This window comes from Emys orbicularis, chromosome 7 (genome assembly GCF_028017835.1).
Source record: "Emys orbicularis isolate rEmyOrb1 chromosome 7, rEmyOrb1.hap1, whole genome shotgun sequence".
In the NCBI taxonomy this organism is placed as follows: Eukaryota; Metazoa; Chordata; order Testudines; family Emydidae; genus Emys; species Emys orbicularis.
In genome coordinates, this window is record NC_088689.1 from 56362208 (window position 1) to 56388462 (window position 26255).

At 40.6% G+C, this 26255-nt stretch overlaps 1 protein-coding gene across 1 annotated transcript; it reads right to left on the bottom strand.

Moving 5' to 3' along the window:
• Positions 1–261: 261 nt before the first annotated feature.
• GHITM (growth hormone inducible transmembrane protein) lies at positions 262–25879 on the bottom strand. The gene is made up of 9 exons (XM_065408765.1): positions 25797–25879; positions 22824–22987; positions 18572–18671; positions 16541–16652; positions 14777–14918; positions 10794–10902; positions 7255–7443; positions 3130–3307; positions 262–1884 (listed from the first exon to the last, which is right to left on the bottom strand). Exons 2-9 carry the CDS (start codon positions 22953–22955, stop codon positions 1797–1799), a joined length of 1050 nt encoding a protein of 349 aa, XP_065264837.1. The 5' UTR covers positions 22956–22987; positions 25797–25879; the 3' UTR covers positions 262–1796.
• Between the last annotated feature and the right edge of the window lie 376 nt (positions 25880–26255).

Here is a 26255-nt window from a genome sequence, read left to right on the forward strand (position 1 = left end):
TTCTACAGAGTTTTGTCCTTGTCTATAGTGTTATTGGAGAAGAAAATGCATCTAACTGATGGAAAAAATAGCATTGTGGACTCCACTGCAAACAATTATGCAGACACTCCACACAAGGAGTAGGCACTGTTCATTTAATTCTCTTATAAGAGGAGGAACTGGGGGGGAAGGAGGAAGATGAAGTTACAGTGCCCTTACTAAACTAAGTAATGTACTACAGTATAAACATTATTTGAAAGGATAAATAAAAAAAGACCAGTGAACTGTTGGTCTTGGACTTTATTGTTTCAGAAATCGGTATACAAGCATAGCACATTGTCAGCATAGCACATTGAAAGGATAAAGTAAGTTTCTCAATTGCTGATTTGATCTTTGCCAGGACTGGTAACTAGATTGAGTAGAGCAGCAGTTACATAGGCCTCATTTAAATTTAAGGATTGCCAACAATAGCTTGTGCCCAATATTTTCACAGGTTTACCTGTTATCCCAGCTTATAATACTTGTATTTGCCAAACCAAGTATGGTACTAGAACAAACAATGAAATATAGTTGTAGAAATTCACCATTAATGTTAGTGGGGCATTTTTGTTAAATATGGTAAAGAAAATACCAGTTGTATGGCAGCAATTTGGGAAGAGGAGTCAAAGGATTACAGGCAAAAGCACTTTAAAGTATATAGCATTTAGTTTTGGGGCCTGGAGGACAGGTGAAAAAAGTAGAATAGAGTTCACCTTCCCTTTGTTCCAGCACCATCATTATCAAATTTTAGAGTGGGACTGGTCACTGAGCTCAGACCTCAGGAGGCCATCACCAAAAATAACTTAGTTGATTTCAGTATAGTTGTTTTATTGGCCAACACACACATTATAGCCTAAATATTTTTTGGTTCTGGAACCAACACTTCAATAGTTTGATATTTCCAAAGTTTAACTTCTCAGTGCAAAGACATAGATATAGCTAATGAACATTAAGGATGTTGGAAACATTACAGCCACACTGAATGCTAATTTTTCAAGTATATTCAGGAAAGGTGCTGAAGTTCTATTTACCCACAGGACAAATAGATGTAGTAAGAGCACAAGCTTCTTTACCACCGCCCACCATTCCAGAAGGGTCGCATTTCCTTTCCAAGGCCTTTGTATTTCTCTGTGCTCACCTTAATCCTTTCTAAAATTTCAGTTGAGATTTTACAAGGGCACGAATTGTAATAGACTAAGTCAAGTTCTAGTAGATAGGGCTCTAATTCCTTTCAGGTAGGTCACCCAAAGGCCATCAAATAGCAGAAACAGCTCTCAGACAATACCACTTTCAGTTTAAGCACAACAAGGTTCCATATTCCAATATCGGTCTCTTGAGTTATCTTGTGCCCCTTTCTGTACACTTGATTCCTCATTTTGGAGATCAGTTTCTTTTTACTATGCAATTACAGTAGATGCAAAAAGTGATAGTTACAGAATAATATGTTGTCAAACCTTTCAGAGAAGCAGACTGATCTAGTTTTGTTTACTTAAGTTTAGAATATAATTTACTAAAATATATTTCTTTCCCATTAAGATATCACAAATTATGTACAAGTGTTTGCACTGTAATCCAAATTTGACCTGTTCACATAAGAACTGGGAAACTTATCCTTGAGATTCATGTTGTACTGAAACACCTTAATAATGCTGAAGTGCTTCAAACTTCTGACTTCTACATGAAAGCTGCTTGTACACCAGATTCATTTTTACTAGGCATATGCACTAAGCTGACAGAGTTTGGTGAACTATCAGATGGTTGCAAGGAAAAATCTTAATTCACTTTTTCCTACTACTCCCACCAGTGGCAAGCATGGTGGCCACCCGGATAAAGATGTTCAGTGTATCCATGTAAATACCCAGACACCTAAAAAAAAAAAAACACCAGAAAGCCAGTTAGTTTAATTTACTATAAGCAACGTTATAAGCAACATTTAATTACTCAGTGTCAATTCAACACATTAGGAAATTTTAAAAATGAGGTTGAGGACCTGTCTCACTCAACTTGTTTTTTAAGATACTACATTGTGTATGTGAATCTTGTTTTTCTGAAGTGAACTGTGTAATCATTACAAGCAGAAACTGACTAATTTGCCACTAAGACTTCAGTTATGACATATAGCTCTTATTTACATTTGTTTAAATCACATTATGGAAACTAGAATGACAACCACATGTGTTAAGCAATAAGCTATAGATGGGTAAAAATGCACAGTAACTTGTCATGGGACATTACACTTGTAGTTAAAAAACATATTGGAACTAGGATTTGGCCCAAAACAACTAAGCTTCCATTAAAGTTCAGTGGGACCAGGATTTGGAACAAAGTTTTGAACAATGTTGGGTAGATTCCTTTTTTCTTCCTCCCAACAGCTTATCCCCCAAATCCCTTTTCTTTTAGAGTCACAGTTATTTACATAAAAGTAAATACTAAACTTAGTTCAAAAGGGTAACAGAAATATGCCTTTTCAACTCAAAAATATAACTGAAGAGAGACCTTTACAAAGTGAGAAGGTTAGCCTATTATCAGATTTGGCTCTTGAGGACAATTAATCATTATATTACTATTAGCTACAGTGGTCATAAAAGTTTTACTAATTTACAATGACAAAGGTTACATATAAACTAAGATATTTTACAGCTTACAACACAACTAAAATTGCTTTGTTTGAACAGATTAAGAATGTGAGCTGAAAGTCTTTCAGAAAGCATGTACAAAGAATTTCCCCCATCCACACAGAAAAACTGTTAGAAAAAAAAAAAACGTACACTGGCTGAGAGATGTACATAAAAAGAAAAAGAAAAAAAAAGACCTCTTTTTTGGCATCATATGTAGTACTTAGTCATGCTTCTGTAGTTTTAAAAATAGGTATTTTTCAGTAATAGTTTTATCCCCATTAACTATTTTCATATTGTATTTGGAAAACGACGTGGCTATAATCTAGTGCATTTTAGTGTAAAGTGAGGTTTAATATCCCAAAGTGAATTTCTCTCTAATATCTGCAGGACAGCAGGTCAATTTTCTTTATACACTACTGCATAGCTTGAAGGGACATCATCAGTTAAAACAGTTTTAAAATCAGATCAGTGTTGACACCAGGATAATACTTACGAGTTGATGGGGTCATACTTTGCTACTCCATATATGGAAACTGGGTGTGTCTCTGCACGTTTGATAACTTTTTGTGTATCGTACAGCAGGAACATGCCGAAGAGGATCAATCCACCATAAACTGCTACAGAATAGAGGCCTGCTCCAAATGCAGAGGTAGGAGGCAGGAACATAGATCCTGGAATAAGTGTGCAAAAAAGGTGTTAAAAGCAAGCCCCTTCTTTGTGTATATGCATTGTTACAGTCTTAATTATTTGAGGAATGGCATGATTTATAATGTAGGAGCATGGAAGGACCATCCTGCAAGAGTGCTCATGTCATTCATGGTGCTTCTTATATGCCAGCTATTTTCATGGATTCTAGCATACATGTACACCATAGTAAGAGATGTGACATTTATTCAAAATTGCAGAAGAGTACTATATAGGACTGTCGCACGATTAAAAAAATTAAGCGTGCGATTAATCATGCTGTTAAACAATAACACAATAGCATTTATTTAAATATTTTTTGGGTATTTTCTACATTTTCAAATATATTGATTTCAATTACAACCCAGAATACAAAGTGTACAGTGCTCACTTTATTTTTGAATAAATATTTGTACTGTAAAAAACCAAACAGTATTTTCCAATTCACCTAATACAAGTCTGTAGTGCAATCTCTATCATGAAAGTTGAACTTACAAATGTAAACTTATATTTTTTTGTATAAGTGCATTTAAAAATAAAACAATGTAAAACTTTAGAGCCTACAAGTCCACTCAGTCCTCCTTTTTGTTCAACCAATTGCTCAGATAAACAAGTTTGGTTATAATTTGCAGGAGATAATGCTGCCCGCTTCTTGTTTACAATGTCACCTGAAAGTGAGAACAGGGGTTTACATAGCACTGTCGTAGCTAGTGTTACAAGATATTTACGGGCCAGATGTGCTAAAGATTCATGTGTCCCTTCATGCTTCAACCACCATTCCAGAGGACATCAGCCATACTGGCGACAGGTTCTGCTCAATAACGATCCAAAGCAGAGTGGACCTATGTACGTTCATTTTCAACATCTGAGTCAGATGCCTTGAGGAGAAGGTTCATTTTCTTTTTTGGTGGTTCGGGTTCCAGTTTCCACATCGGAGTGCTGTTCTTTTAAGACTTCTGAAAGCATACGCCACACCTCATTCCTCTCAGATTTTGGATGGCACTTCAGATTCTTAAACCTTGGGTTGAGTGCTGTAACTATATTTAGAAATCTCACATTGGTATCTTTGTGTTTTGTCAAATCTGCTGCGAAAATGTTCTTAAAATGAACATGTGCTGGGTCATCATCCGAGACTGCTATAACATGAACTATATTGAATAATACAGGTAAAATAGAACAGGAGACATACAATTCTCCCCCAAGGAGTTCAGTCACAAATGTAATTAATGCATTTTTTTTTTAAACGAGCATCATCACCATGGAAGCATGTCCTCTGGAATGGTGGCCGAAGCATGAAGGGGCATATAAATGTGTAGCATACTGGCATGTAAATACCTTGCAATACCAGCTACAAAAGTGCCTGTTCTCACTTTCAGGTAACATTATAAATAAGAAGCAGGCAGCAGTATCTCCCATAAATGTAAACAAACTTGTTTGTTTTAGCGATTGGCCGAACAAGAAGTGGGACCGAGTGGACCTGTAGGCTCTAAAGTTTTACATTGTTTTGTTTTTGAGTGCAGTTATGCAACGATAAAAATCTACATTTGTAAGTTATACTTTCAGGATAAAGAGATTGCACTACAGTACTTGTATGAGGTGAACTGAAAAATACTATTTCTTTTATCACTTTTACAGTGCAAATATTTGTAATAAAAAATATAAAGTGAGCACTGTACACTTTGTATTCTGTGTTGTAATAGAAATCAATATATTTGAAAATGTAGAATAGGGATCGGCAACCTTTGGCACGCGGCTTGCCAGGGTAAGTTTGTTTACCTGCCGCGTCCGCAAGTTCGGCCGATCGCGGCTCCCACTGGCTGCGGTTCGCCGTCCCAGGCCAATGGGGACTGCGGGAAGCGGCGTGGGCCGAGGGATGTGCTGGCCACCACTTCCCGCCACCCCATTAGTCTGGAACGGGGGACCGCAGGCCGTGGGAGCCTCGATCAGCCGAACCTGCAGATGCGGCAGGTAAACAAACTGGCCCGGCACGCCAGGGAGCTTACCCTAGCGAGCCACGTGCCAAAGGTTGCTGATCCCTGATTTAGAAAAACATCCAAAAATATTTAATACATTTCAATTTGTATTCTATTCAGTGCGATTAATTTTTTTAGTTAATTGTGTGAGTTAACTGCAATTAAATCGACAGCCGTAATATTGTATGATCTAGAATATTTTTTTATATTAGACTGTACCGTAATGCATAAGTACAATGGGGCACACATGCAACCCTCCTTCAACATTTTGTGACTTTTGAATTCTTAAATGTCTAGCCTTAAGTTAAATTTAAACAGTTAGAACTTGTAAGCCTCTTACACGTTTCTTTAAAGTATCTTTTCACCTAGAGGGCGAAACAAAACCCACCTAATTGGTGTTATTTTCATATGAAACTTCTATGTCAGACCATTTCACAGAGCAATTCTAGCATGTATGTTTCAAAAAGAGAATATACAGAAAAAATATTCAGTAGCAAATCTGAGTCACATTTAACCTGGCAATTTTAATATTTATTACCAGAAGACACCATTGCAGTTTTTTGCTGTGTTACAGTTTACTGAAACTTTAACCAGATGGATTTTTATCCTAGACTTTTTAAAAAAAATGCATGAAGTCCATGTCTATCAGTACTCTTCACTGAGAGTATTTATAGTGTGGTTTTAAACCAGCAAAAACATTATTTTAAAACAGGGACATGCTGGCAATTTGCTGAGGTGCCAGACTAAAAAAAAAAAACTTGCCGTCTAAGAGAAGGTTAAGGGGTGACTTGATTACATGTACCTACATAGGGAACAAATACACCTCTACCCCGATAAAACGCGGTCCTCAGGAGCCAAAAAAAATCTCACCGTGTTATAGGTGAGACCGCGTTATATCGGGGTAGGGAGAGAAACCGCTCCCTGCCCCAGCTCACCTCTGCTCTGCCTCCGCCTCCTCCCTGAGCGCGGCGCTGCTGCTCCACTTCTCCCTCCCTCCCTTCTGGGCTTGCTGCGCCAATCAGCTGTTTGGCCTGGCAAGCCTGGAAAGGGTGGGGGGGGGGGGGAGAAGCGGAGCGGAGGCGGCAGAGATGAGCTGGAGCGAGGAGCGGTTCCTCTGCACCCCCCGTTACTTGCTGCGGCCCTCCCCAGGGCCTCCCTGCCCCAGCTCATCTCCATTCCGCCTCCTCCCATGAGCACACCGCAGCTCCGCTTCTCCTCCCTCCCAGGCTTGCCGCACCAAACAGCTGATTGGCGCAGCAAGCCTGGGAGGGAGGAGAAGTGGAGCTGCGGCGCGCTCGTGGGAGGAGGCGGAGCGGAGGTGAGCTGAGGCGGGGGCCCCGGGGAGGGCTGCAGCAAGTAACGGGCGGACGGAGAGGAACCGCTTGTGGTAACAAGAATTCGGATATAACGAAGTAAAGCAGCCCCATCCCCTGGAGCGCTGCTTTACCGCGTTATAGCCAAATTCGCGTTATATCGGACCGCGTTATATCGGGGTAGAGGTGTACTTAACAATGGGCTCTTCAGTCTAGCAGAAGAAAGTATAACACAATCCAATGGCTGGAAGCTGAAGCTAGATAAATCAAGACTGGAAATCAGGTGTAAATTCAACAACAGTGTGAGTTAACCATTGGAACAATTTACCAAAGGTCATGGTGGATTCTCCACCACTGAATTATTAAATCAAGATTGGAAGTTTTTCCTAAAAGATATGCTCTAGAAATTATTTTGGCGAAGTTCTATGGCCTTTGCTATTATCCAGGTCAGGCTAGATGATCACTGTGGTCCCTCCTGGCTTTAGAATCTATGAAGATAACAGCTCCTGCAAATACTATCTAACCAGGTACTTTTGTGTGTACCTTTCTCAGACAGGGCCAGTCTCACTGTATTAAAGATACTGTATAATTAGGTGAGCTCAGTTTTAGACACTTAGAAGTCAAACATCAAAACAGTATTTTGTTTACCAATTGATGAAGCAAGAACAAGGCCAAGGCCTACTCCCAGTGGTCCTCCCATGTTCAGAAACTTTTCACTTGGTGCACACATGGCCACAGTTGAGAGACCTCCTACAATTCCTGCTGTGTACCAGGCAGCTCTGATTAGCAGAGGACCACCCAACAAGGTCAAGGGAGCCACCACTGCACCCATAACACCTAAGTGAAGAAAAAGACAAGCAAGTTTGGAAATTTAGTTATGTTCAATGCTGTATATATTGAATGGCTGAAGATAAATGACCTATCCTAAGAGGGTATTTTTCAGCCACATAACAGTCAATAGGCCAGACTCTGTATTGATTTACACTCTGTTCAATCTTATTGAGTTCAATGGGCTTGGGCAAAGAAGAAAAGCCAATGCAGAATTTGGCAGAAAATATTCAGTACAATGTCACAAAACTTAGATGAAATGTGCTACCGTTCATTTAATTATGAAGGACAGTTCAGAAAAATGAGCAGTCTTTATGCTGGCTGATGAGAATTACAAGGCCTGTTCAAACTCAGCAACAAGTATATCTTGAACCAATAAATGCTTCAGACAGTACAGTCCGCCTATGGAATGCATTTTCACATGAAGCTGGAGTTGCAGCTGTATTTTGAAAAAAGGAAAGAATTCTTGACATTAGGAACAGCTATGCAATCAAGTCACATGCTTCACGGTAAAAAACGAGTAACAAACGCATCAGAAAGGAATCCCTCTTCCCAAATACAGCACTGTGTATTATAAGAATTTGGCCCACCTGTACAGCAACTTGACTTGGTACACCTCTACCTCGATATAACGCTGTCCTCGGGAGCCAAAACATCTTACCGCGTTATAGGTGAAACCGTCTTATATTGAACTTGCTTTGATCCACCGGAGTGCGCAGCCTCGCCCCCCCCGGAGCACTGCTTTACCGTGTTATATCTGAATTTGTGTTATATCGGGTCGCGTTATATCGAGGTAGCGGTGTATGTCAAGTCTTATAATCTTAAGCACCATACTAGGTCCTATACAAGCTAGTAAACACACTAGTTATGCATATGCAATACCACCACATTAGCATTTCTGAAATCCAGAGACAACTGCAAACTGAGCATTAAGGTTTCTAATGGAAACGGCTTTGAAAGTAAGTAGTGTCACTTGAACCAGTTAAAACTTTCAGTGAGACATGTGTGATTCTTTATCAGATTTGTAATCAAAGTTAAAAATCTGCTTGATATGAGTGAAGTTCATCAACCATATCTTCTTACACTGAAAGTGTTTCAGAACACAGGGTTTTCAATGCCCACCCTGATAGTGAATTGAGCGTGTGGACATTTAATATGTCATACAATACTAACCTTTCAGAAGTTACAAAAATCAGGAGAAAGGGGATAAATGCTCTTCCTGATAACATACTGTGAACAGTACAATTCCTTTACTGAGACACTTCTGTTGCCTAAGAGAAGGTGGTCTTCAGAAGACAGACCTTATTAACAAACGAGTTGCAGGAGACAAGCTGCATTATATTCAAAAGTGAATGAATATTGCACACAAGGTACATAGCAACTAGCTGGTAGCTCATATCAGAGTGACATAACTGGTGTTGCTCTACCCCTTCCCACCGATCCATGAAAAGCCGATGGTTTACTGATGATATTGTGACAACACTGAGTGATTGGCTTACTTCAATCATTTGCATGTTACTATAATTTTAAACTATTATAGATCAAAACTAATGGTACATTCATTTGCACAAAAAAATATAATTTAAGTGACACCTTACTTGCCCACATCAGAACTGCAGAAATAATCTGCTGCACGTTGACTCATACAACTTGATTATATAGGACTGCTGAGGAGGCAGTTAGTACCAGTATGATACTTATAAAGCCATGCTAACTATAAAGCAATCATTCAGCAGGTAAGCTGAAAAGACAGCTAGAAGATGCAAGTAATTTCATGTACTAATTGCAGGTTTGATTTGAACATGCATTTTCACAGAAGAAAAAAATTACAGTTCTTTAAAGGGACACAGATTTGACTAACCACATTTCCACCTAAGTGTTCTTACCATTATAACTCATAAGATCACTATAAAAGATTCGAGCAGAAACTATTTCTATTCTTTAGTTTGTTCATTTCAGTGTACTTTTTGTACTGTCAGTTTCATTGTTTTGTGGAAGGAATAAAGCCTTCCCCAGGGTCTTCAAGAATATGCTTTACCTGTATTAGCAACTCTGACAATGAAATCAAAGGCAGTAAGAAATAGAGAAACAATGTGCACAAGTGGAAGAAGGGGTAAGCCTGAGCACATTTGCTCTTTTGAAGGGTGTTTTCAAAGGGCCCCCAAAGAAATAATCAACAGGGAGCAGAACACTCCTTTTGGAGTCATTCTTTTAAAATTTTAAAAAATATGTTTTTAAGGGAGCTCATAAAATTCCTTTTTATGAAGCGTCTTTCAACTTTATTTTTTAAGGAAATCCCTTCAACAAAGGAACGGTTTTGCTTTCTCAATTACCAATGATGTGTCTAAAGTAATTGTTAATTTTTAATATCATGGAAACATTACTGTACCATTTTTTCTATTAATAATGAATGCAAATAATCACAATCTTTCAGCAGATGCTTTGCTGAAAACAGCCTTTTGACTAGTCATGAAGACTTCCAACATAACCTGCAACATACCACTAACCGACCAGTAATTTCTACGTTCCTACTGAGCTAACGAACTGAAGCTCAGTAAATTCACTCAGTAAATTCACTGGTCAAGCACAGGATGGGAAGAGGAAATCACCCCAAACTTTGACCTTTGAAGGATCTCTGGTAAGGTCAATCTGGATTATTAACTTTCAACTGCTCAGGTACCTTCTGAATCCTATCATGAAGTCTGGTGCATTCATATAGTCAGGGCTGTCACCAGGCCCTCAATTTTTACTTAACCAACATGGGGGGGGGGGGCAGGTTCTGCTTCTATTAAGGTGAACAGGTTTGAGAAATGGTTAGATGGAATCAGAGGGCCTTGGCTGTTCTGTGGCAGCTGAGTACAATGAATAGAGGGTAAGGGTTCCTCAAGTGGAAAGGCATGCTTGCAGAATCCAGATATCCCCAGTACCATTTAATGAATATTAGCAAGAGAGAAAATGCACGGCAAAGACCAATACCAATAGCCACACCAACCTTACAGAGGATCTATTATCAATCCACTTATATTTAAGAGAACAAGGATGTCTAAGTAGCTGAATGCTGCACAATGTACTTGGGGAAAAAGACATCTCCAGAACTCACCCATAAGCCCCAGCCAACGTAAGAAAGATACTTTAAAGAATATTTCATTAACAGCCACACAGAAGGTGCTGTGAACAGGAATGAAAGGAGCTAAAAGGAAGTTACAGCTTCCCAAAAGCATTAGATATTTCATTAAAGTTTTGGGAGACTAAGAACTTGTTTTCCTTTAGAAGTAGGTTTATCTTCAGCAAAACCACAGACATAATATTTCACGTTAAGTAGCTGAGATACTGTCACACAGAAAATTAAATGCACCTACCTGCATGAAGCATCCAGGCAAGGTGTTTAGCACCAGGATTACCTTCATAGGATATTGACCTAACCAGCATCCCAGCACCAATCATAGCTGCAAAACTTGCACCTATTGCCTGTAATATAAAGAATTACCATATAAGAATTCAAGAGCACGCTGAGATGTACAAACTTCTCTACTCTGCCTCTGAAATCTTAGTTTATATTAATTTCTTTTACTAGCCTAAATGTCAATAGTACTCCTATGCACAATTATCTCTCAAAGATTCAAGAGCAGAAAGCTGCACACATAGTTGAGTAAAAGCACAATTAACTCAGAAGTACCCTGCTAAACTTCACACAATAGCCCAAATCCAGCAGTCCTTACTCTAGCAAGACCCCAATGAAGTCAATGCATTTTTTACCCAGGAAATCTTAGGACTGTCCAAGCCAAGAGGTATACCAATTGTACTGGACAGCTTTAGACACATAGCACCAAGATATGCCAGGTAACAAACAAAACAAAAAACACACAGAGGAAGCAACTAACTGGATGATTCCAAAGGTATCCCCTGATGGTTCACTGTATCCCCACTTACGACCTTTCATTTACTTAAAATATTTAAGCATTGCTGCTTGTTCCTTGTACATGCTTTCTCCCCAAGCCCCATCCAAATACCATCTGTCCCTGCTCCCATTTGTTTCCAAACCATATGTCTCTCTTCTCTTGCTCAGTCTAGCTGCTTCCTGCTTGAACAGGAGTGTGTGGCCTAGCAGCTAATAGATGGTTGACTGAGACCATTAGCTGCTACTTCTGGTTTGCTCTTGCCAAAACCACATCTCCATGACATGCCTAAATGGACCTTGGTGCAATTCTGTAAATAGACGAAACATGGCTATCTGTAGCTATGCCTTCTAATTTGTCCAATTATCTACATTTACCCTTTTCAGCACATGCGCTCTGCGGATACCCAGACACCCTTTTTAATGTATGTCTCCTGCTCTCCCCGCCTCATGTATGCATACATTCATTAGAATTTTACTCTGGGGGAATTCTGCACCAAAATATTAAAAATTCTGCACACATTTTAAAATTCCACATATTTTGTCAAAATAACACAATATAATCACTCCAGTTTCAATTATTTTGGTAATTTGTTTCAAAATACCTGCCAACATGTCAGCAATACAGACAAGAGCAAAAAAAGATTCCCCCAGGAGTGTTAAAAACACCCCTACTAAAACCCAGTTCCAGTGGGGGCAGGAGAGTGCTGGAGAGAGCTGTGGGGGCCCCCCAGAGCCCAGCCACCAGCATCCCCCTCCCCACAGAGCCCAGTCATGGGACACCCCTTGGCCCAGGCACCAGCACCCCAAAGCCATTACTACCCTAACTTCTTTACTGTCCTGCTGAGGGACATGATATGGTTCAGCCCACCCCTTCCTCACCATTTGCCAGAGTTGGCTGGATCTCCCACACCCTCTCCCATCCCCAGGAGAATGAGAATCAAAAAGCATGCAGCCTCCAGCCCCACTAGGCTAGGCACGCTCACTGTGAGCTGGGCTTTGCAGAGTCCAGCGGCCCCTAGAGGCAGCCAGAAATTCTGCGGAGTAAACAGGGAATTCTGTGAAATTCTGCATTGTGCAGTGGTGCGGAATTCTCCCAGGAGCAGAATTTACACCAGCATGAACATTTGAAAATTTGGACCTAAATGTTGTCACTATATTATGCACAATTGATAAACAGATTTGCAGAATCTGGTACAGATGTCATTTTAATACTAAATTTTCAGATAGTCATACACCTACAAATGCCAGTGTGCATGTTCACAGGGAGGAACAAGCAGGAGACATGCATACACAAGATTTCCAAAGGAGATGGCTGGACAACCACAGAGCATATGTAGATGCAAATGGATAAATTAACAAGCCTGGCCTCATTAAGCCAAATACCATATTCATAGTTGTGCATGTCGCTGATCAACTTATGCGCAGGCAAGCTAGGCATTGTTTTGGCAGCAGCAAGTCATATGACCTGCCTTTGAACAGTTAGCTATTGGCCACTGGCAGGTTTACGCAGCCTTTGAGGACATCAGTCTGATCAGATAAGTCAAGTCTGATGCAATAGGTCAGTTTCATACCAGAAGCCACAGCTTTACGATTTCACCAACTTTAAACTATGCTTAATTGTTCAATATGACCAGCTGAAGAAACTTTTACATGACCACAATAGACTATTTTAACAAGTAATATTAGCTAGCACACATTAGGCTCTTGACATGCAAATATACCTAAATTTAAACAGAAAACAAACTTATGTTTAAGTTTAAATATGTATGTTTAGTTAGGATTCTTTGATGTTCTTCATAAAGCCATCTTTTACTAGGATTAGATAATTAGCAATAGCTCCCTCTACTGTACGTAATGTGCCCGTAGCGATATTTCTGAAACAAAACGTTTAAAATAAAACCACATTCAGCACTTTGTGAAGTAAAATTAGTTTAATCTTATCACCATTCTTATTGCCAAGTTATGTATTGTAAATTAGCCACAGTTTAACTATAACTAAGCTATGCATGTTTTAGCTAAGATAACTAAACCTTCAGTTCTTTCTTTATGACACTTTACCACTACTCGATTTGTTAGCATTAAGTGTTTAAGTTACTTTAAAATAGCTATTAAAGAGTGTTTAAAGCAGAGTCTATTTTCAGCTTTTACTATTTTATGCTGTTAAGCCATCTAACCATGAGAAATTGATCTTGTTCAGTTTAAGTCTGAGGTTATCCATAAATCCAGTTACCTAAAAGGGGAGCCACTTGTAAAATTATGAATACCAAAGTAAATCATACCGGTTAGTTTAAACATAGGATTTACCTCTACAAGCTTGTTTCAAATATTCCTGTTAAGTTTGTGAGAGATTGCAGCATATTAAAGTCAGATTTCAGTTTTATTGGGGTCTTCAGTAGAGCTGCCTAGAAAACTGAATTTCAGTTCTGTGAAAATTTCTGAGCGTTCACAAAATTTTTATCTTCAATCAGGACGAAAAGGAAAAATTCAAAAGTTTTCGCAGAACTGAAATTCCACTATATTGTTTTGGAAACATTTAGACATGGCATTGCCAAAACAAAATACGCTCCCCAGATACTTGTCAGCTTACCAAGAGTCTGGTGAGTTTCACCAGTGAAATTCAGTGGTGAGCAACAACCAAACTGATCATCATGTCAATTTCATAGCTACCAGGATTTCCAAGGTTTCTGGTGGGTTGAAGAAAAACATGGAGCTTGGAAGTGCCAGCTTCCAAATTTCAAGGCTCCTGGCTCAGCTAGGGTTTCCCAAGCTCCCCTTCAGCCTGCCAGTGTTCTGTTGGAAGTTAACTGATGCCAAACCATTTCCATGAAACATTTCAATTTTGATTAATCATTATATAACAAAAATGTTTCTTCAGAATTTTTCCAGACACCACTAGTATTTAGCTTACCTACTGAGACACACTTAAGAGAAGATTGAACAGTGAGACCACTGAGCTCTAATTGCTTTCAGGTAGCAAGCTCCTGTCATCAGTCTGTTTTTTTACACTAGAGCAGGGGTAGTCAATTTTTTTTGTCAAGGTCCAAATTTCTTGGACAAGGTATAATCAAGATCCAGACTCCTGAGAAAATAATAATTAAATAATTAAAAAACCCAATAGCAATAAGTACATAAAAAAAGATATCAGTGTCTGTTCAAATGGCGGGTCCGGATTTTGTGGTCTGCCTATTGACAACCCCTGCACTAGTTCATGTAGGGGGAAGTTTCTTGTCTTTCCCCCCCACAAACACACACCTCAATGACCAGAAGTTTGTAGATGTGTCTTATTCAAAGAATTATGTAACCCTGTACTGTTGGGGCTGTTTTCAGACAACTAGACACACCCCATAAAGTTTCACCTGCTAAGATTCCAAGTTCTACTTCAAAACATGGTTTTCTTAACACTAATCTTTCTGGTGATTAAAGAGAAAGCCCATATAACCTTACCAGCCAAGAACCCCTCATCATGAGGCTCATGAGTGCAGGAGATCTGCTGACTGCTACAGCAGACAATGCTGTCAAACCAACACTTCCTGCAAAGTACATGTAGGTAGAACGGATTCGGTCTTTCACATACTGAGGCCAAATACTGAAAGAGATGAAATTATGAACAGTTATGTTGCTATTTTTTCATGTTTTAATTGATCTCACCACTTATTCTTAGTTCTGATACAATCAAACTGTTATAAATATTTAAGACTAATGAGATCCATCTTACAGTGGCATACAACATTCAGTTTAGAGACATTTGTCATGAAATATATCATGTTTTAGGCCTTAATTTGTTAACTTCTTTTCCACCATGCACAAAGTTATGTTGTTGCCATGGAACTACGCTAGTTAAGTATGGGATGACATTCTACTATAAATAATGCTAGTGAAACTGGTCTATTGTAAACATTTCCTGTGTGTGTTCCTTTCACTCATGTCTCCGTACTGTAAGTATCTTACTCTATCACTATTTAAAAGGCAAGAGAGTGGTGTGAATAAGTATATTATAGGTTTTAACAGTCTAAAAGGAAAAACCCATAGTATATGTACTAACAATTGTAAGTAATTTAATGAAATGGTCACAAGTTGCTAAGTCACCAGAGCAATGTATTATCACATGACATACATGCTATGTTTTGAGATAAGGAATAACCTAGAAATAACCTTAGATACGAAAAGCTTTTGTATGACGATGTTTAAAGAACAGATTCTACGAAGACAGAATTCCCACCAGTTAGTGACATTTAATAAAGATTATGCATGTTTTCTGCCACATTCCATTTTACAAAGTTACTATTTTCCCCAGAAGTCCGCAGACAACCCGAAAACATCTCAGAAGTGCAAACTTTTCCCCATTCATCTTAAAGGGTGGTAAATGAATGACAGTTATTTGACTGTTAACAGAGAAGGTTGTCAATTGTATTAGAAGATTGGCACAATAGGATGCTAAAGTGAGATGTCACTTGAAGCACGAATGCGTGGAGCTTTGAATATCACTTCTTCCCTATCTCTTTCCGTTATGAACCTAGTAAGTTTATCACAAAACTGAGCAAGATTTTCTTCTTTTAAGCCCACACATTCATAAACTTTAACATATGGTTTATTGCTTGAAGGCTTCATCATTAGCTAGGATGCTCCACCCCCACATGGAACAGAATTTGTTATGCCGAGGGCAAACACTTTCTGTAAGTTAGTGTTTACAAGAGACAGGTAGATAGGGAACAATTATGACCTGCTTACAAAGTTTACATTTCTTACAGCTCTTGGTGAATTCAAGAAGCTATTTTTGCTTTCTGAACAGGGTCTCAGAGGAACCCTAGATAATGTGGATTTAACTAACACTTTCACAGAAGTTAGAAGATCCACCTACGTTTTAACTCATGACATTCCCCAGACAAGAATATAGATATATACCATTTGAGAGGCGGCAAAAATACTTCAAAGTTAAATAGTATTTGCAAGATAGGAAGTGGGATATTTATAGCAGCAGTGAGCCAAACTGCATTTAAACCCAAAGCTTTAACAAAATTTGTTTTCAGGTTTATATATAAAAATCAATGCTTTTTGCAAGAAACTAGCATTTTTCTTTTTAGTTTAAAGTCATAAAAAGTATCCATGCACAGAAGGAGATTGGTTGGGAGAGAAATTTGCATGTAAATAAGGGTGAGTTTCAACGGATCTAGCCTGGATTTGAAATAATAAGCGTGATATTTTGCTCACACAGCTTTTTCAATGGCTCCAATTTCATTTGACATTCCCATTCCATAATAACATAGAGCTCCAAGACCAACAGCAGCCCCTCCAGCAACAATCCATCTTCCCATCTGGTCCACTGCAAAACAGAAAAAAGTATTGATATTCCTGCAAGTGTTTTGTCCTGGGATCGAGTAGAACAGTTTTCTAATTTCAGTTTCATTATGTAAACAACAACTGATAAGGAAGGGAAAAACCTCAAGATTTATAAAAACTCTTCATTCTTAATGTCCAAATAAAAACTTTACCTGTTAGTCTATCATTATTTTATAGGAACTTTTCATCCACACTGTTTCTCTTCCATGAAACGAAGTTCAGAGAGGAACAAAGATGCTCTCTGAATATCAAATTCTCTTGTACTGCTACATGATGCAGCTTCAAACTACAGTTAGCTAGCTACATGGATCAGTAAATAAATGTTACATATTTTAAGTTTATCAACAGGAGGCAGCCATTTCTAAGACTATACAATAAGTGGAATAAAAACAAAGAATGAAAAAAAACAAGAATAATGTCACCCACCAATTGGTTAGTGATACGTGCCTATCATCTAGGTAAGTTTCTTCATTAAAAACAGGAGAAAAAAAAAAATCAGGCCTTTCAGGTCTCTTACCCTTTTGCCCTCCCCTCTTGATGTTGCCTTCTAAACCTGCTCTCATTGACAACAATTATAACAAATTTTTATCCATCAGAAAGACCTGAAATTGGACGTTACTGACACTGCTGTAAAGGATAACTGTCTAATAAAGATGAGAAGTAGCAACTGTTGATATTTCCAGTTGCATGGTTTGTTTTTATTGGAAAAACTGTAGTCTCTCTCAAGGAAGTTTTATGAAAAAGAAGATTTGATATAAAACAAACCCGGGTATGTGTACTGGACTAGATGTGCTACTCAACAGTAACCCCTTTGTGGTCTATCTGGCAAATCCATATTTAGAAAAGCAGAGCTTTGAACTTCTTGAATAAGTAAAGTCAGCACACTTGGCAGCTGTGTTGTGTACATTATGACAGCAGATTAAATTCAAAAGCATTGTACGCTTCTTACTAACTACAAACACAGGAAGACTGATCTTTCAGTAGCTATGCTGCACAATAATAATGGTATCAAGACAAACATTCACTCTTAGAATAGAAAACACTTCTTTGGATGTAGAGAATGGTTAATTTCCATTAAAAAAAGGACTTCAATCCTCAAGCTGATCTAATAGAGTCAATTGCCACTAACAGCCATAAATTGCCACTAAATTTATTGTACTGTAAACTGGCACCAATTCCAGTGATTTCAATTGAACTGTACTTGTCTACACCAGGGCTCAATTTGGCACAGTTCTCTTTAGTCACATGAGGTGATTGTTTAAAACCTTGCCAATTCAGTACCAAAGAATTATATTTTGAAATTATACAAGCTCAAAGTAGCTGATCAGCTAACGAGCAGACCCTGGAACTAGAGCTCAGTTTATCTTCCTGCCCTCCGTCACCCCCCCAACCCCAATCCCACACTAATACTAGAGTATCAGGAGATGTGAATTCTGTCACTGACTCACTATACAAATTCGGGAAAGTCACAACCATTTTGCCTTCGATTACCCATCTATAAAATAGAGGCAATACCTCAGGGATGTTGCAAGGCCATAGAAATATGAATCCTACACATAAAAATAGATCTCTGCTTCTGAAAAATATGTTTAACTTTTTAAGAAACTTACTACTTGACATATGAATGACTGAGAGAAGGTCTTCAAGTTCAGGAATTTCAATGTACTTCACAATAGTTATGACTATGAACAACTCAAATTGCTCCATGGCTACTGGAGGTATTAGCAATATCAAATGTTGCAGAGAAGTGAAGAAACCCATTTTTCAGACATTTGTTTTCAAAGGCTTAGTCAAACTCTATAGTAAGACATAATGATCCAGGATTTTAAACTGATTTCTTTGAAATAAGCTTTACAGTTGGTGTTCAAACATTCTGAATACTTGAGTAGAATGGTTATTCACCTTTAAATGCAGTTTCCATTGCTGGCTCAAAGGCTGCTTCTTTAATTTCTTGGCCAGTTCTTCCACGCCGCACACCCATTTTTGCTTTGGAGGCATACCCCTGTTATGAGCAGATAGAAAGGAAAGACAGTTAAATAGATCCTAGAACAATAAAGATTTACATATTTACCTACAGATTAATGGCAAACTCTCTGTTTCAATTAATAGCAAGATAACAGTATAAGTAAAAAAAGGAGTTATTTAAATATAACTGATCCCTTCTAACTCAGGTGTCATTATCCTCTTAAACCAATTGTGCAATACTCTAACAACGCTGACTACACTAAATTACAGAAATTATAAAAGTATCAATTGTATCTTAATATATGAATACTGGCAGAGCAGACAGCATGATTTTATTCCGAGAAAAAACTTAAATACCCTCCCACCCCACCCACTGGCGCTGTAAATGGCCAGAACATACTGTTTTTTGGCTTTGCATAAATAAAGGTAAATATTTGCTGCCTATGTGCTTGTGAACAGGCCAGACTGAAAGGCATGGAGACTGAACTCAAACTGATCACAGTTTTGGGTGAAGCAGTTATAGCAACACTCCAACTTTCCTCACATTGTACCACTTGAATCCTTAACTCTACTCTGAAGGGCAAGAGTAGAATTAGGGTCCATAAATTAAGATTTTATGGCAGGGAAGATCTAAGAGAAAAGATTTAAGATGAATGCCAACAAACTTTTGAAATACAAGCAAATCAAAATTATGTTATGATTTCTATGATCCTTGGCTCTCACTGGTTAAAACATCCCCTGGAAATTTGAAGCCACTGCACTCTCTTGGCTTTCTTTATTAATCTGCACATGCAGATGTGTTCCTAAATATGGGCTGTAAGGACTTAGGAAATTAAAATATTCTGCAGGAGTGTTTCAACACAGATTTAGAAAACATAAGGAAAGGAGTGGTAGTCAAAGTTGACCCTAGAAACTTTTTAACTATAGTTGTGAGAGAAACATATATAGCACTTCTTAAATGCGGATAGCTATAAGAACAGAATTTAACATCAATCTCTTTTTTTTTTTAAAAAGCAACTTACAATGATATAGTACAGAAGATGCACTGTTGTACACAATCTACAAAACAAACCCAAAGTGCACAAAAAAAGGATATTTAGAATTTAGTTGAAATAACTTGGACTTTAGGGCTCATGAAAGTACCAGAATAAAAATCTGGGAGACAAAAACACTAAGCACAAAGCAAACAATCAGATAAACTTTCCTCAACCCAGTTTTCTTTAAAACCCACTCTGCAATTTTTTTGGGTTGGGGGTGGGGGAGCAACTCTCCTGGTGATACAGACAGGTGAAAGAATTTTAAAATGGAGTTGTTTCTAAATCTACTCCAGCAACAATGGTAAATATGCCTGATTCCTGTCTACACTAGTGTTTCCCGTGTAGTAGAGAGAGAAGTTGGGTGAGGGAGGTAATAACTTCTGTTGGTCCAATAAAAGATATTACCTCACTCACCTTGTCTCTAACATCTTGAGCCCACCACTGCTATAACACACAACTGCAAGTTTCCAGTGTAGTGGCAGAATGAGACTGAGAAATTGGTGCAGGCTTCCCCAAGAGATCAGTGTCAGAGGACAAGGCCTTCCCAGACACCACTTATGACGTGAAGGAGTCCAATCTGTGAAAGAAGCTTCTTGGAACATCTCTGGGGGTGAGTTTTCATCTGTAATCAGTTTCTTAATGTATTAGGCTTAGACTTGCCTGTTGTGTTTTATTTTGCTTGGTAACTTATTTTGTTCTGTCTGTTACTACTTGGAACCACTTAAATCCTACTTTTTATATTTAATAAAATCACTTTTGCTTATTAATTAGCCCAGAATAAGTAATTAATACCTGGAGGAGCGAACAGCTGTGCATCTCTCTCTAACAGTGTTATAGAGGGCAGACAATTTATGAGTTCACCCTGTATAAGCTTTATACAGAGTAAAACGGATTTATTTGGGGTTTGGATCCCATTGGGAACTGGATGCTGGAGACAGGAGCACTTCTTAAGCTGTTTTCAGTTAAGTTTGCAGCTTTGGGGACGTGGTTCAGACCTGGGTCTGTGTTTGCAGCAGGCTAGCATGTCTGGCTCAACAAGGCAGGGTTCTGAAGTCCCAAGCTGGCAGGGAAAACTGGCTCAGAGGTAGTCTCAGCACATCAGGTGACAGTCCCAAGGGGGTTTCTGTGATCAAACCTATCACACCACTAACATGAGAGATCTGAGGGGGTTTATCCAAGCTTGATGCGTGTGGCTGGTGAATGATTTGCACACAGAGCAACAATGAGGAACACTTTCATCCCCAAGACAAAAGAGAGAGAATACATTTACTACTGGAGGAGGACACGAGACCTTATCAGAGAAGCATGGTTTGATGTCAGACATGGCTTAAATGAGCAAGTCAGCCCGCTGCCGGTCTGGGGTCCCGGCCCTGCCCACATAGAGTGGGTACCTACCTTTTCCCTGGTTTTAGCCCATTTTCTTCCTCTGTCTCTGCACTGAGCTGAGGATGGGAGTGCACTGAGCACAGGGCTGGGGTGAAGGAGCAGGCTGAGGGTTGGGGTGTAGGGTCTGGCCAGGAGCTAAAATGAAGGAGGTGGTTTGGGTCTGGAGTGCTTACCTGGACAGCTCCCATTTGGTGCGAGGGGTGCAGGTGGGAATGTGTGTGTGTGTGGGGGGGGGACAGGAGCTCCCATTTGGTGCTCATGGTGGGGGAGGGGATGTGGGGGGGCACAAGAGTCAGGACATGGGGTGTGTGTGGGCTGGGTATGTGGGGGGTGCAAGAGTCAGGGAAGGGTGCTGGGGGCATGTGAGGGGGTGCAGGAGTCAGGGCATGGGGGGCTGGGTATGTGGGGGGGCTGGAGTCAGGGCTGGGATCATGGGGGGGTGCAGGGGTCAGGGCAGAGGGCTGGGAGTGTGAGGGGGGGTAGGGCGGGGAGCAGGGTGGGAGTTGGGACTCCTTGACTCTGGGAAGGGGCTGGTGTCTGACGCTCGGGGGAGGAGTGCTGGGAGCAAGGACTCTGGATTCCTAGGTTTCCAGCTGGGCTCTAGTTGTTCGAAGGGATGGGGAGCAGATGGAGAATAGGGCTCTGGATTCCTGGGTTCTGCCCTCAATGCCGGAGGGGACTGGGGTGACCTCGGGTGGCGAAAGAGGCGTGACCCAGCTGTTCCCAGAGTCCAGCAGGCGGTGAGTCGCAGCCCCCGGGCTCGGGTTCGGGCTGTGGGACGTAGCCTGCCCCAGTACAGAGCCGAGCTCATCCCGGCACCGGGGCTCCAACCCCGGGGCAGCCTGCCTGAGTCCAGGGAGCGGGGCCGGCCGTGCTCGGGGCGGGCGGGCGCATGGCGCAGCTGGGACCCAAGACCCTTCCCCACTTACAGGCCTCGCGGGCGCTGCGACTCCTGTGTTGCCGGGTCCCTCTTCCTGCCCCCGCCAGCGGGGCCGCTTCCCGGACACGCTAACCCGGAAACACAACCTCCCGCCGGAAGTGACAGAGGTCAGCAAAGCATGTGCAAATGCCGGCGGGAGGGGCGGAGAAGAGCGGGCCGGGCAGGATTTTTAATGGCACACTGCTGCCTGCCGGGGGGGCGGGGGGGGGGGCCAGGACCCCGGCAAGCAGCAGCATGCTATTAGAAATCAGCTCGCGTGCTGTCTTTGGCACGCATGCCATAGGTTGCCGACCCCTGCTGTAGAGTTTCTGCTTGTCATCTGCAGTGGCTAGAAGGAATTGAGTGGCTGGAGGAGTATGCTCTCTTATAAGTCCTTGAATCGCGTAGGGTGAGAGGAGGGAGAGAAACATAAGGACAGGCAAGGTCTGAGCACATCTCCAATGATTGCTGCTGTTCAAGAGTTTTGAGCATGGATGCTCAAGATGCACATGACATTTAAATGGGAATCTGTGCAGACAATTCAAGAAATACAACTCCATTCTAGTCTTCTGAGCCAAGATTTCTAACAAGTGAGTCCCAATTAGAGTAAAATATTCATTGTACATCTTTGGGCCACTGTTAAATAACCTTTTTGACAGGTTGCTGCTTCAGTAAAACATTGAAGCGCTGTCGTCCCATTAAGTTGGGCCTTCCATTTCAGTTACCTCACTTACATTTTCATCTGCACCTAAATGCGTCTTTTAGTAAACATGGAAATGGTCTCAATGGTCTAATTTGACACCTTTTGTACAAACAATTCTTATCAAATTAAAAAAAGCTACCTTACCCGGTTAGGTTGCAAGATCCACCGATTTGCTTTTATGCTGGAATTCCTCAAAGCTGGGAAGGTCTGTGTAAGTGCAGGACGGAGACTCTGGCGTGGCAGTGTCCATAAACACGCTAATCTTGCTGCCAGCATGGTTGCTGCTTTTGATTCAATAATGAGTATTCCTGTAATGGCATGAGAAGAGATGCTTTAGTATTTGGTTATTGTATCACAAAAAGCACAAATAAAGCAGTAAGATTATTTGCCAGTTATGTAACAAAAAAAAAGTTATTTATCATCAAGTACTATAAAAAAAAAGAACCCTATAAAAAAAAAAGAACCGAGCCACTACATGAGATGTTCTGGAGTTAAATACAGCCAGTACAGATACAGGCGAGTTTAACAGCACACCCTTTAGTCTAGAAAGTCAAGGATTTGACTTCCCATGCCAGAATTTTGAATCATACCACATGCTCACCAGAGAAGAGGGAAGGTTTCTCTTCCTCGAACTTATCTGAACAATCTTGCGTGTGCTCATAACTAATTTTTTTTTTTTTTTTTTTAAATGGAGATATCCTATCTCCTAGAACTGGAAGGGACCTTGAAAGGTCATCGAGTCCAGCCCCCTGCCTTCACTAGCAGGACCAAGTACTGATTTTGCCCCAGATCCCTAAGTGGCCTCCTGAAGGATCGAACTCACAACCCTGGGTTTAGCAGGCCAAATGCTCAAACCACTGAGCTATCCCCCCCCCCAGTCCAAATGCAGGTTTGAGACCTTGTGGTGTTAAGAAATAAACTAATCTCCTGCTAAACATTCACCCCACCCTAAATTCTGGAAATAGAATGCACTACCCAAGACTATCATGTACATGGACTAGTAATCAAAATATCACCTTACAGTTAACCTACTGTATGCTCTACTAGTACTACCAGTTTATTTTCACAAACACTGCTTTTTCTAGTCTTAGAAGTATTTTCTTTCAATACAAAAGATATATATGACTTTTCTCTATAAAGATAAAACTAAGCTACCAATACACTATCACAGTTACTTGACACTTTCATAGACACCAATTTGCTTTTATTTATATGTAGCGACAAAGGGATGCATAGTACAGTTTTAATCCTCATTTCAGGCTCCTAAAACAATTTTATTTGTTTTATGCACATTATAACAAGCACAGCTATTTTTTAGAATTTAACTGAAATTTTCTACTAGCCCTTAGAGTAAGATCTTTGGGACAGTGCTACTCTGAAACCTATCTTTGGGACAGACACCAGGTCTTTGTTTATACAATGCCCAGCACGGTGGAGCCCTAATCATGATTGAGGCCTCAAGCTCTACCATAATATAAATATTAAATGAGTCAATTTCAAAAGGAGAAAGTAAAGCAGATGTCCAAAGAATTGCTAAAGAAAAAAAAATATTCACTTTGTTTTGTAACTCAGTTATGAAATGCCACTGTTACAAAGAGGTTTTTTTTCAGAAATCAGTAGAGAATCTTTTGGTTTTTGTGTTACTACATTCTCTGAAAGGTTGATAAGTGATGAAATTTATGACAAATTTTCAGAATTTTAAAAAGCAACAGAGTCCTGTGGCACCTTTAAGACTAACAGATGTATTGGAGCATAAGCTTTCGTGGGTGAATACCCACTTCGTAAGACACATTATTTTAAAGAATTTTAAAGCTTATTTACAGCATTTAATTAATTTTCAAAACAGACTTGCTCTCAAAAGTCTTATGTATTAAAACCTTGAGCAGAAGTTGGGCAGGTTATCAACAGAATGAAACAAATCCTAGTAACGTTGCAGATCATCTTTTATGAAAGAACATGAGGCAAGAAAACAGTTTGGTCATCACTGCGTGACATCATATAGGACACAAGTTCTAATCCAGAAGGCCTCTTTACACAGAAGCCTTGCTAGTACACTTCTTAAATAGTGATGGGATCAACTAAACCTACAGACTGAGTCAAGACTCCTGGATTCTGTTCCCAAACTGCCACCAACTTGTTACGAGCAAGTCATAACCTCTTTGTATTTCAATTTATCCATCTCTCACATGGGCATAAATACCTAACTCTCACAGAGCATCACAATATCTTATTAGTAGCTTAAATGGTATTACATATATGGCCAGTGAAAACTTATCAAAGATATGTAAGGGTTAGGCTTTTACTGTCATTTGCCATACATGGATTGCCACTGACAGTCATTTGAGAAAATAAATGTACCACACAATATTGGGATAAATCTTGGTTTCATGAGCCTCTAATTAAAGAGAAAAACACAAGTTATAACTAGAAATGTGAGTCTTTAATGTGCATTAAATGATTTATACCATCAGTTACCCAAAATAATATAAACAAGTAACTGGCCAGCCTGTTTTTAGGTGGAGAGGGTTCTGAAATGATGAGGTGCACAATCTGAAAAGACAAATCCCTGTTCAGCACACTCCCCCCAACCTGCTTATTTGGACCACAAAACACCCCCCCCCCCCCCGAGAAGGTTGAGTGCATATTCGGGGTGGGGCAGTAGCGCTAAGGTCACAAGAAAAAAGGGAGTGAGTTATTGTTCCATACCTGGGAATGGGGGTCTCTCCCCCACTGTTATTCCTACCCCAGAATTACTCTTATTTTAGAGAAAAAAGTCTCCCTCCCACTTTGGCCAAATAGTTCACTGCATCCCATGGGAACTCCCTAGGCATTTCCCTCTCCCCAGGACCCTGCACCCCACATACAGCAAGAGGGGCAGCTCCCCCAGTGCCCTCCCCCCATACAGCAAGAGTGACAGCTCCCCCGTCAACCCCCAGGGCCCTTCGTGCTCCCCCTCCCCCACGGCGCTCCGGCACCCGGCCGGCGGGGCAGGAGGCACAGCTCCCCCGCAGCGCGCTGCCCGGCTCCGATAGCGGGGCCCGAGCAGACGGGAGAAGATCACAGGACGCAGGCCGGGCGGAAGAGCGAAACCAACAGCCGGCTCCGAGACCCCCTCACCTTCCCAGCGCCCAGGCTACCACCGCCACTGCGCTCTATGCCGTATCCCTGATGTGCGAGCACAAATTGTGCGTCACGAGCCAAGTTACGTGTGATGACGTCCACAGCAAAGCTGAGTGGCTCGCTCTTCTCACGTGATCTTAAAACGGGACACTGCCGTTGGCTACGCCGCGCTCAGTAGCCATATTAGATTTGGGCAGCGAAGGTACCTGCCCCCATATTGAATAAGGGCAAAGAAGCCATCTTTAATTCGGCCGTGGAAGCTTCTGGAAGACATCTTGCCTGGGAGCGAGAGAACCATTGACAGGATCTGGGGCGTTAGCAGCCATCTTGCAAGAGGGCATGTCTAGCTATTAGCAGCCATCTTGAATGTGGTAAAGTCAGCCAGCAGCGACAGCCATTTTGAATGAGGGCAAGGTGTCCTTGCTCAGGGCCTAGGGTGACCAGATGTCCCGGTTT

Bases quoted from the DNA above. Each gene is read 5' to 3' on its own strand.
- GHITM (XM_065408765.1), bottom strand. From the start codon at position 22,955: ATGCTGGCAGCAAGATTAGCGTGTTTATGGACACTGCCACGCCAGAGT. The intron at 14,919-16,540 runs GTGAGCAAAATA...CATCTCTTTCAG, and splicing joins GGAGCCATTGAAAAAGCTGT to TATTTGGCCTCAGTATGTGA. The intron at 3,308-7,254 runs GTAAACAAAATA...CACTTATTCCAG, and splicing joins TGTTCTTGCTTCATCAATTG to GATCTATGTTCCTGCCTCCT.